This window comes from Leptopilina heterotoma, unplaced genomic scaffold (assembly GCF_015476425.1).
Source record: "Leptopilina heterotoma isolate Lh14 unplaced genomic scaffold, ASM1547642v1 Lhet_123, whole genome shotgun sequence".
Classification (NCBI taxonomy): domain Eukaryota; kingdom Metazoa; phylum Arthropoda; class Insecta; order Hymenoptera; family Figitidae; genus Leptopilina; species Leptopilina heterotoma.
Window position 1 is genome coordinate 1,485,980 of NW_025110842.1, and position 13,340 is coordinate 1,499,319.

A 13,340-nucleotide genomic window follows, 5' to 3' on the forward strand; every position below is an offset into this window, starting at 1 on the left:
GAATAATGAAATTCTTGCGAAAAATTTTATGAAAATTTTGGAATAATAATAATCAAGAATATTTAATATTCTGTACTTAATAAGTGAATTTTTAAAATTCAAAATCTCTAATAATTCAAAAATTGATGTTCATTCTTGAAAATAGAAAATTTTTTAATTTACAAAAAATAATAGTTTAGAAAATGAAAGGGAAAAAGAAAAGGAGAAAATTTACATAACAATAGTTTAGAAAATGAATAGAGAAAAGAAAAAGAGAAAATTAAAAAAACCAATAAATAGTGAAAGAGAAAAATTCCAAAAGAAAATACCTTAAATATCATCACTGGTTTCGAACAAAAAAAAAATAAATAATTGTTTCTATCACAGAAAAAAATCGAGAAATACTCTTCATTTAAAAAAATCGGAAAAAATATCCGAGATATTGTATAAATTCAATAGTAATTTTCTTAGTAAACTTTTTACCTCTTTGCATGATGATGATGATAATAATGATGATGACGACGATGATAAAGAGAAATCGAGATCTTTTTGTAAAACGAAAATTATCAATTTCACGAGAATTGAAAAGAGAAATGTATCGGAAAAATTAATTCTCGGGAATATGATAATTTTAAGATCCATTTGTTACAATGTATAGAATATTAATTCGGGAATTTGTCCACTTTCAACGCATGTGCCATTATTGCCGCATGCCTCGAAATTAAATTGAAATTTCACTTTCTTCTGTCCCGAGTCACAGTCGACGGTTACTTTCCGAAGACCCTTTATTCCATAATGCGAATCCGGACCCTGAAAAACCAAAAAAGAAAATCAATTTCCTTTTTTCATATTATTATATGACAAAAATTTTAATCAAAATCTTCACAAAAAAAAAAAATTCAAATTGTATTCAAAAAAAATTTGTTTAACATTCTTCCGAAGAATTCAATTATTTTCAATTGTAAATAATAAAATTCCTCCCAAAATATTCAATTATTTTCAATATAAATAATAAATTTCTTCGAAAGAATTCAATTATTTTCAACAATTTTAATAAAATTCATGACAAAATTCCAATTATTTTTTCAAAAACTTTCCTCCAATTCAATGATTTTTAATAAAATTAAACTTCCTTTAATAAAATTTACTTTAATAAAATTTTTCAAAAGAATTCAATTATTTAAATACAAATTTAAATGTAAAAACGCAAATAAATAATTTATTGAATAATTTAATGTTTCTTAAACATTAATTCTCATAAAGAATTTTATCAATAAATTTTTAAATAATTGCATTCCTTTGACGAACTTTAATAAAATTTTTAAGAATAATTACATTTTTCCAGGAATTTCAAGAAAATTCTATTAAAAAGTAATTGAAATTCTGCGATCAGTTTTATTGATGAAAATAATTGTTTTTCTAAAAAGAATTTCATTATTTTTTGAAAATATTTAAATTTTTGCGTAGAATATTATTAAAATTGTTTTTAAATAATTTAATTCTTTTGGAAACGTTCATTAAATCAGTAGATATTGAAAAATCATTTAATTGAGCAAAATTTTTGAAAATTGAAATTTTGACAAGAATTTTATTAAAATTGTTTTTAAATAATTGAAATTTTCGAAGAATTTTATAATTTATCAAGAGAATTGAAATTTTGACGAAAATTTCTCAAAAAATTTTTGAAAATAGATGAAATTTTGACAAGAATTTTATTACATTTTTTGAAGATAATTGAAATTTTCCAAGAATTTTATAATTTATGAAAAGAATTGAAATTTTGACGAAAATTTTTAAGAATAATTGAAATTTTGACAAGAATTTTATTACATTCTTTGAAAATACTTGAAATTTTTGAAAAATTTTATAGTTTATAAAGAGAATTGAAATTTTGATTTTGAAAATAATTGAAATTTTGACAAGAATTTTATTAGAATTGTTTTTAAATAATTAAAAGAATTTTATTACATTTTTTTAAAAGTAATTGAAATTTTCGAAGAATTTTATAATTTATAAAAAGAATTGAAATTTTCGAAGAATTTTATAATTTATAAAAAGAATTGAAATTTTGACAAGAATTTTATTACAATTCTTTGAAAATACTTGAAATTTTTGAAAAATTTTATAGTTTATAAAGAGAATTGAAATTTTGACGAAAATTTCTTAAAATTTTTGAAAATAATTGAGATTTTGATAAGAATTTTATTAAAACTGTTTTTAAATAATTGAAATTTTCGAAGAATTTTATAATTTATCAAGAGAATTGAAATTTTGACGAAAATTTCTCAAAAAATTTTTGAAAATAATTGAAATTTTGATTAGAATTTTATTACATTTTTTGAAAATAATTGAAATTTTCAAAGAAATTTACAATTTACAAAGAGAATTGAAATTTTGACGAAAATCTCTTAAAATTTTTGAAATTAATTGAAATTTTGACTAGAATTTTATTACATTTTTTGAAAATAATTGAAATTTTCAAAGAAATTTACAATTTATAAAGAGAATTTAAATTATGACGAAAATTTTTGAAAATAATTGAAATTTTGACAAGAATTTTATTAGAATTGTTTTTAAATAATTGAAAGAATTTTATTACATTTTTTTTAAAGTAATTGAAATTTTCGAAGAATTTTATAATTTATAAAAAGAATTGAAATTTTGACAAGAATTTTATTACATTCTTTGAAAATAATTGAAATTTTCGAAAAATTTTATAATTTATAAAATATATTTTTGAAAATGTTTCAAATCAAAATCAATTAGAAAATTTGAACTTTTCATACTTTTAATTATTAATAATTCTGATTTTTGAAAATAATATTGAATTCTTGCGGAGAATTTTATCAATTTTGAAAATAATTGAATTCATGCGTAGAATTTTGTCAAATTTTAAAATTATTTGAATTATTTCGAAGAATTTTATTCAAATTTTTTTTTGAGAATAATTGAATTTCTATGCGAATAATTTTTTTTATCTATAAAAATAATTAAATTCTTGACAAGATTTTTTAAAGGAAATTTTTTTTTAATTATTTAAAGTTTTTAATTTCTAATATTTTTCATTGAAGAATGTCAAAATAATCGAAATTTTAGGTAAAATTGAAATGTAAACAAATGGATTTAAAAATTCTCAAAAGAAGAACTTTTTTCAAAAATTATTTAAAAAAAATTGTTTTCAAAAAGAATTTTAGTTTAAAATTCCGGAAATGAAGAATTGAATTGAAATGAGGAAAAGCGTGGCAACCCTGTAAATAATAAAATTCCTTCCAAAAGATTTAATTATTTTCAATATAAATAATAAATTTCTTCGAAAGAATTCAATTATTTTCAGATATACAATTTTAATTTAATTTTCTAGAAAATAAATAAAATTTATATTTATTTCCATATATAAACGGGCAGGAAGTTCGTAAAATGAAAAAATGGAATAAAAATAAATAAGAATGGAAATAATAATAAAATAAAATATAAAAATAGTATAAAAATAAATAAGAATGGTAATAATAATCTTAATAATAATAAAAGGAATTTCGAGACTCACGTCGAATTTGGCAGAAGCCGTGTAAACTGTATTTGGCAAAATTTCAATTGGTTCCTTGAACATAAGACGATAAGTGTAATTCGAGCCATCGCAGCTGAAACTAGTTGAATTTGATGCAATAATTTTCCCCGAAGCCGTGTGAATTAATTCAATAATCACATCGTATTCGGCTGGATCGTTGAAACTCCCATAGACTCCATAGCCGACTAGGAAAATTTTTCTATCCACCGAAAATCTGCGTAAGAAACAAAAAAATCGATGATTTTATTTTATTTTCTCTTTCGAAAAAAAAAATATAAAAAGAAATTAAACCTGATTCTGTCGCTTATTCCTTTGTAACCCCATTTAACTTCGGTTTGTTGAAAACGACAGACAGTTTGTTCCTTGCCCATCATTCGACAACGGGGCATCGCTTCAAATCCAACTCGTGGTTTTGGATTCAGAATGAAGTACAAAAATAAGGAAACAACCTGAAAAGTAAAAGGAAAAATTGATTATTAATTAAAATTAAATAATTAAATAATTTATTTATTTTCCAGAAGTAAAACGAGAAAATTCAGGTAAAAAAAAAATGAATAATCAAACCTCCTTGTCAGTTAAGAGTCCAGATTGAGCTGGACCACTGGCGAATTCCTCCATTGACATCAGAGGAAATCTAACCAAGGAGAGAGCTCGTCCTAATACTGATCGTTGATTATCCGGAGTCACAGGAAGTTGTTGCCTCACACATTCCGCCTCTGACCATCTGATTATTAAACGAAAATTATTCATTCAATAATTAATTATTTATTATTATGCAAATTACAAAATTTTTTTCTTTTCAAATATGAATTTTTGAATAATTTGAAATTTTAGATTAAAATTTTTAAAAAATTTAATTATTAACTAATTTACTAATTAATTATTCTTGTTTTATAACTTCCAAAAATTTTGGAAAAATTCTTCGCAAGAATTTCAATACAATTTTAATTAAAACTCATGAAAGAATTCAATTAAATTTCTACTAATTTTTTATACAATTTTTTTGAAAGAATTCAATTATTTACTAAACTTCTAATAAATTCTTGGAAACAATTCAATTATTTTTTTAAATAGTAAAGTCTTTGCAAACATTCAATTATTTTTAAAACGTTTAATAAATTTCTTGAAAAATATTCAAACATCTTTAAAATTTAAGAATTTTGAATTATAATTCTAAAATTCAATTATTTAAAAAATAATTAAAATAATTCTAAAAGTGATTTAATCTAAAATTCAATTATTTTTTAAATTGTCTGTAAAACTTTTTCAAAAATTCAATTATTTTACAAAATTTTTAAGAAATTTCTAGTTAAATATTAAATTATTTTCTATAAAAATTATAAAATGACACAATTTGTTTATAAAAATTTAATTATGTCAACTTTTTAATAAAATTCAATTATTTTCATAAATAACATTCTTTGGAAGAATTCATTTATATATTTTTATTTATTCATTTATTTTATAAATAGTAAAATTTTTTGCAAAAATTCAATTATTTTCTATACAATTTGAATAAAATTTCAGGAAAGAATTCAATTAAATTTTTTCCAATTTTTAATACAATTTTTCAAAAGAAAAAAAGAATTCATATATTTTCTAAACGTCTAATAAATTCTTGGAATTAATTTAATTATTCTTTTAAATAGTACAGTTATTGCAAACATTTAATTATTTAAAAAAAAATTTTGATGAAAGAATTCAATTTTTTTTTCTTAATTCGTTATAAAATCTTTGCAAAAATTGAATTATTATCAACAAAAAATTTCACGAAAGAATTCAATTTTTTTTTTCTTAATTCATTAGAAAATATTTCGAAAAAATTCAATTATTTTTATAAATAAAGAAAAATTCCTCTCCGGAAAATCAATTATTTTCGTAAATAAAAATAATCAAATTCTTCGCTGGAAGTCAATTATTTTTGTAAATTTTTGTTAAAATTCGTCTATAATAAGAATAAGAATAAAGGAAATAAGAAAATAAAGGAAATCTTCTCAAAAAAATTCAATTCTTTTCGTAAATATTAAAATTCTTTGCCAAAAATTCAATTATCTTCTTAAATAATAAATTACTTTGCAAAAATTAATATAAATAGTAAAATCGTTTGCAAAAATTCAATTATTTTTAAAAACAATTTTAGAATTAGAATTCAATTTTAATACAATTTTATAAAAAAATTCTATTCATTTTTTTAATTTTTAATAATATTTTTCGAAAAATTCAATTATTTTCTAAAATTTTAATAAATCCTTCAAAATAATTCAATTGTATTTATAAATAGTAAAATTCATTGCAAAAATTCAAAAACTTGATAGAAATTGTTCATGAAATTCAATTATTTTCAAAATTTGTAATTCAAATTATTAAAAAAAACTCCAATATTTAAAAAAAATATCTAAAGAAATTCTTCAAAAAGAATTTAATTAGAATTTTCGAAAATTTTAACAATATTTTTGTCGAGAATTCAATTAATTTCCTAAATAATGAAATTCTTCGAAGTAAAAAACATTGGAAAACGAAAAAAATGAATTTTATTCAATATTTTTATCCGATTTTAACTAATTTTATTCGTTTAAAAATTTTTTGTTTGTTTTCAATTATTTTGTGTTTATTTTAAATTTTTTTTTTATTACTTTTCAATTTATTCATTTATTTTCGATTTTTTTTTCGTTTTCAAATTTTTTATTCCAGTAAAGAAATTCAATCTAATTTTTTTTTTTAATTGAATTAATTTTAGTCGTTTTTAAAATTTTTTTACTTGAATAAGAATATTTAAAACCATTAAAAAAGAAATTGAAAACGAAAAAAGAATTTTGGAATTTGAAAACTAATGAAAATATTAAAAAGTAAAAACAAATAAAACAAACTCAAAACGAATGTAAAATTAATTTGAGTTGATTAGAAAATTAAAAAATAATAAAAAACTATTTTTATTCGATCAAAAAAAATTGAAAAACAAAATTGAAATTAATTCGATACGAATTTGAAAAATTGGAAAACGAATCAGAATAATTTTATTCGTTTTCAATTTTTTTTTAATACGTTTTCAATTCGAATCAAATTAATTTTATTCGTTTTGAAAATTAGTTTAATTTGAATAGAAAATTTAAAACGAATAAAATTAAATTTATACAAGCAAAAAATTGAAAAGCAAAGAAAACTAAATGAATTTGAATAAAAAAATGGTAAAAACAAATAAAAATATTGAAAACGAATAAAATTAAATTTGTTCCAGTAAAAAAATTGTACAATGAAGAAAAATGAATTTAATTCGAATAAAAAATTAGGAAACGAATAAAAACATTGATAACGAATAAAAAAATTGAAAAAAATAGAATTAATTGGATTAATTTTTCTTGAGAAAATTATAATTTTATTATTTTTCTTATTGTTTATTAAAAAAAATATTTTATTTTTTTATAATTTTTGTTTTATATGTTTTTTCAATTCTTTTCGCAAATTTTTGTTTTTTTCTGTTGGAATACTTTTCATAATTTCATAAATTTGAGAATGAATGAAATTAATTTTACACGAATAAAAAGTTGAAACGCGAATAAATTTAGATTTCTCCGTTTTTTCAATTTTTTTTTTTTTTTTTTGCTTGATTGAATTTAATTTCATTCGTTTTCAATTTTTTATTTGTGCGTAAAAACAAAACAAAAAAAAAAAAAAAAAAATTATAAAAAAAAAAATAATTCCATGTTGAGTTTCATGTTAAGAAAAAAAAATTATTTATTTTTTTTTTATTTTTTTTTTTTTTGTGTCTTTTTGATACTTTCTCCGTAAAAATTCACTTTATTTGCATTTCAATTTGTTTCTTTTTATTCGAATTGAATTAATTTTAGTCGTTTTTTAATTTCTTTACTCGAATAAGTAAATTGACAATGAATAAAAAAAAATTGAAAACGAATAAAAATTTATAATTTTTTCTTTTTTATTCGAATCGAATTAATTTTCTTTGCTTTTCAAATTCTTTTCTTCAATTAAATTTATGTAATTTCATTTTCGATTTCAAATTTTTCAATAGAATTGAATTAATTTTCTTTCATTTTCGAGTTTCTTTTTTATTTTAATAAAAAGCAAAAAAAACTTGCCTGCCGACCGCCTGAAAAATCTTCGACTCTCTAACTCTCAACGTGTCCCTCTCAAGAACAACAATAAGCGTCTCAATATCAATATCCGTGAATCCATCGGCATTTAACGCGTCGTTCGTCGATTTATCAATAATATCCAAACAAACAGCCGCCAATTGTGGCTCATCGAACAATCTCGCTTGCGCCAACAGTAAAAATGCATTATCAGTCGTTAAATTATTGCGTAAAAAATCAACGCAATGCTTCTCGAGCGGTGAGACGGCATATTTTTTCGCCGTATAAAGAGTTGTCATCACATTCTCAGGATCAATTTGTATTTCGTCCGTGTAGAGGAATAGAAGAACGGCAAGAAATGTGGCGGGCTCAACGTCGGGCACTTCAATTTCCACCGAAGCCGTTGCCAATGTTCCATTGAACATTGCATCGAATACGGCGCTGCCCGATGATAATACCAATTTATGTGCGGGTATCGATTGTTGTTGTGCACCACGTCCAACGAGGAAACGTACGTCCGACAATATTTCGTTATTAAAGAGAAATGCAAATCTCTCGCGCATCGTTGCCTTTGTTCCTTGCCAATTGTACGTGGCTGGCGGTCGTTGAATTGTTATTATTCCATTCTCGACGACGGCATTTTGTGCTCTTGATTCCGATTGGGCGTTCAGTGTGTTCCGAGGCGGTCGTCTTTTTTTGGAAAATGAAAACAAACATTTTTTTTTATTAATTAAATTAAAAAATATAATTTTTAGTGTTTTTTTTTAATTATTTATTTAAAATGTCACCGAGGTAAAAAAAACCCGCGATTTTAATGACTTTTCTTTCATTCTTTCGTTTCAAAAAAAAATTTATATACAAGAAAAGTGCAATTAACAAAAAATACAACAGAAAATACAACAAAAATAAAAAAAACAACAACAAATACAACAAAAAATACAAAAAAAAACAACAAAAAATTACAAAGCAAAAATTATAAAAAGAATTACAAAATAAAATACAAAACAAAAATTATGAAAAAAATTCCAACAAAAAAATTTATTTAATAGTTTTTTCAATTTTCTTTATTCGTCTCCAAATTTATTTATTCAATTTCAATTTTTTTTTTTATTCGTTTTCAAATTATTTATTCACTAGCAAATGTATTCCATTTATTATTATTTTGTAAATTAAAGAATTTTCTATTTTCAAGAATAAACATCAATTATTTTTCAAAATATTATTTAAAATCAAATATTTTCAAGAAATTTTTAATAAAATTCCTTCAAAATATTTAATTATTTTCAAAAATTCAGATAAAATTCTTCGAAACAATTCAATTATTTTTATGAAATTGTAAAATCCTAGGCAAGAATTTAATTATTTTCGTTAATAAGAAAATTCTTCGCAAGCATAAAAATATTTTCAAGAATAAGAAAAATCTTCGCAAGATTTCAATAATATTTTTTAAATTTTAATAAAATTCTTAGAAGATGTTCAATTATTTATATAAAATTGAATCAAATTCTTCCGAAAAATTCAATTCTTCTAATAAATAAAAAAATATCTTCACTAAAATTCAGTTATTTTCACAAACAATAGAATTCTTAGCAAGAATTCAATTTTTCTAAAATTTGAATTATTTTATTGAATTATTCAATTATTTTTAAAAATTTATATGAAATTCTTCCCCAAAATTCAATTATTTTCAACAATTTTGATGAATTTTTTTTAAAAAAATCATTATTTTCAAAATTTGTAATAAAATTCATTCAAAAAATTCAATTATTTTCAAAAATTCAGATAAAATTCTTCAAAACAATTCAATTATTTTTATGAATTTGTAAAATCCTACAAAAGAATTCAATTGTTTTCATAAATAAGAAAATATTTCTGAGGAATTCAATTATTTTCAATACAATTTTAATAAAATTTCTAGAAAGAATAGAATTATTTTTAAAAATATTATTTAAATTCAATTATTTTCAATACAATTTTAATAAAATTTCTAGAAAGAATAGAATTATTTTTAAAAATATTATTTAAATTCAATTATTTTCAAGAGTTGTAACAAAAACTCAATTGTTTCCAACAATTCTGATAAAAAAAATTCTTGGAAACAATTCAATTATTTTTTATAAATTATGTAAAATTCTTGTCAAGAATTCAATTATTTTAATTGTAAATAATAAAATTCTTCTGAAAAATTCAATTATTTTCAGATACAATTTTAATAAAATTTCTACAGAAAAAAATTCAATTATATTCAAGATAATTTTAATGAAATTTCTCTAACAGATTCAATTATTTTTAAAAATTGTAATAAAATTTTTCCAAACAATTCAATTGTTCTCAAAAGTTTTTAATCAAAATTCATTGTAAATTTCAATTATTTTCAAAATTTTCAATTAAAATTACTTTAAAAAATGTAATTATTTTTACGAAATTTAATGAAAATCTTAAACAAAAATGAAATTATTTACAAAAACTCCAAAAAAATTGTTTAAAAGAATTTAATTTTCTATGAATAATTTTAATACAATTCAATAGTAAAATCGTTAATTACAATTAATAATAAACACGATTATCTTGAAAACTTAAAAGAAATTCTTCGTAAAATTTAATTATTTTCAAAATTTTCAGTAGAAATTATTTTTAAAAAATTCATTATTTTCAAGAATATTGAACAAAATCCTTGAAAACAATTTCAATTATTTTAAAGAATTTTAATAAAAATCTTGCCAAGAAGTAAATTATTTTCAAATTCAATTTAAATTACAATTTTCTTGAAAGAATTTAAATATTAAAAAAAATGTTGATAAATCTCTTGAAATGAATTTAAGTATTTTCAAATTTTTTTTTATAAATACTTTAGAAGAATTTAATGATTTTCAGTACATCGACAATTTAATTATTTCTGAAAATATTTTAAATTCTTAAATAGAATTTTATTAAAACATTTTTAAATAATTGAATCCCTGCGAAAAAATTAATGATTTCTGCAAATATTTTTAAATTTTTGCAAAATTTAAAAAAAATAACTGAATTTTTCAGAAGAATTTTATTAAAGTTGTATTTAAAATAATTGAATTCCAGCGAAAATTCCATTATTTATAAAAATAATTCAATTAAAAATAATTGAATTATATTACAATTTTTTTAAAATAATTGAACTCCTGGGAAAAATTCAATTATTCTTTAAAATAATTGAATTTTCTCAGAGAATTTTTACAAGATTCGAGTAAAAAAATTGAAAATTTGATTTGTATAAAAAAAAGTGGAAAACCGATAAATATTATGATTACAAATAAAAAAACTTGAAAACGAATAAAATTAGTTTGAATCGATTAGAAAATTGGAAGCAAATAAAAGAAAATTTAAAGCGAATAAAATTAATAAGAATTTATTAGAAAATTAAAAAATAATTAAATTATTTTCATTCGATCAAAAAAAATTGGAAAACAAAAAAAATTAATTCGAATCAAATAAAAAATTTGAAAACAAATCAAAATCATTTACATATTTCGTTTTCAATTCAAATTAAATTAAGTTCATTCGTTTTCAATTTTTTTTTTTTATAACAATAAATTTATTTTTGAATCGTTTTTAATTTTCTTATTTAATAAATAATTTTAAAAAAGCGACTAAAATTAGTTGAATTCTAATAAATAAATAAAAACAAATAAAATTAATTTTATGTGAATAAGAAATTGAAAATTGAAATTAAATTAAATTTTTCCAGTAAAAAAAAAAAAAATTGAAAACGAATACGACGAAAAAAAAGAAAGAAAAGTGAAAGGAAAAATTTGAAAATTACTCCTCAGCATTTGATGACGATGCCTCGCCATGTCTTGATGCCAATGAAGGTCCTTGTTCTTCATCGATTGAAAATGTAAGCGCACGTCTTGCTCTTGAAATCATAATATTTCCAGGCGGTTGCATATTGTGCGGTGAATCTGTCGACGTTTCATTTTCCACTTCCAATCTTAAATGATGTAATCTTGCAACAGCTCCGGAAATTTCCTCTCCTGGAGCTTCTGACATTTTTTTTTATTTATCTCTTTATTCTTTTCCTGTTTTTTTATTTTTTGGTTTTCGTAAATTTTTAGTTCTTAATTTCCATCATTTTATTTCCTTTATATTTTCTAAATAATCTGCTGAACAAAACAAAATTCATTAACTATTTAAATTAAACATTTCTAATGAAGTTTGTTAATAAATAAATAAATAAATGAATAAACAAAAAAATAAAAAATAATTCAATTCTTTCACCTTTAATATTAAAAAATAATTCAATTTTCGAAAGAAAAATAAAGAAAGAAAAGAGAAAAAATTAAATTTTTCTATAAAAAAAACAACGTTTTTCTTGGGGAAAATATTAAAAACGGTAAAAAAACAATAATAAATTATATTATTTATTATTAATAACAATGATAATAATTTATTAATAATAATTAATAGGCTTTTTTCTAATTAAATAATAATGATAATGACAAAAACATAACGAACATAACCTCAAAAAGTGGAGACAAAATTTCTCTTCGTATTTCTTTTAATTATTATATATTTATTCTTTTATTTCAATTATAATACTATTTTCTATAATTATTAATAATAAAAAAGAAACAAAACTAAAAAAAAACAAAACTTCTGGAGACGAAATTTCTCTTATTTCAAAACGTTTCAAAACAAATGTAAATAAATATTTTACTATTTTCATCTTCGGTGTTAATTTCCTAAAAAATGTTAGTTACCTTTTAGAATCATACCGAATATATTTAAACAATATATTAAATAAATTAATTAATTTTTCCTTTTTTTTTTGACAGAAAATAACATAACCTTTCAAGGACATAATAATAAATATGAATAAATATATATATTCGAAAGATAAAAAAATGTCAAACGAGGATTTCTACAGATTTGAAACTAATTTTCATAAATAAATTAATTACCAACAAGTAATATTAATTATTTTCCATTTACGTAATTGAATTATCCACCGTATCCACCTTTTATTTTAAAATTAAAAACAATCAATATTAAAAGACGTGCGTATATGTCAAATGTCAGAAAAAAAGTAAATAAATAAATATTAAAAACAGTACTTACATTCATTTGACAGAATAATAAGAATTTAAACGATTTACACATTTCACATAATTTCTTTTTCTTTTATTATTGTAATTATTGAAAAAAATATTAGGAGAAAACACTTGAAAAATTGATAAACTTGAAGTGACTTGAAAAAAATTAAAAATCAATTGTTGAAAATGTAGAAAATTTTGCAGGCTGTCATCATTTTGTCCACAATGGCGCAATTGGACAAATTCCCAGAAAGCGCGGGAAAATTTAAATTTCAAATAAAAAAAATTTTCAATGTAATTTGTTTTCTCCAAAAGATATTGTTAAATAAAATTATTATTAATTGTTCCTGACATTACTATTGCTTTTATTTATTTTATTATCATTATTTGTTTAAGTAGTTTTTCTTAACCATTTTCTTAATATTAACAATTTTGTTTTGATTTACAATTATTATTTTATTTCCAATTTTTATTATTGTTGTTATTATTTTGTTTTCTATTTTTATTGTTGCTCTTATTTTTTCTATTTTTTTATGGTTACTAATTACTATTTTTTTCTCTTCTTATTGTTGCTATTATTACTTTTTTATTATTTAATTAGTCTATATTATTTATTATTATTATTATTATTATTATTATTAT

General features: G+C 19.9%; 1 protein-coding gene across 1 annotated transcript; it reads right to left on the reverse strand.

Moving 5' to 3' along the window:
- Positions 1–293: 293 nt before the first annotated feature.
- LOC122512287 (BTB/POZ domain-containing protein 1-like) lies at positions 294–11,765 on the reverse strand. Its single transcript, XM_043628040.1, has 6 exons — positions 11,429–11,765; positions 7,639–8,322; positions 4,109–4,268; positions 3,836–3,993; positions 3,524–3,758; positions 294–789 (listed from the first exon to the last, which is right to left on the reverse strand). The coding sequence occupies exons 1-6, from the start codon at positions 11,653–11,655 to the stop codon at positions 625–627; spliced, it is 1,629 nt and encodes a 542-aa protein (XP_043483975.1). The 5' UTR covers positions 11,656–11,765; the 3' UTR covers positions 294–624.
- Positions 11,766–13,340: the final 1,575 nt, after the last annotated feature.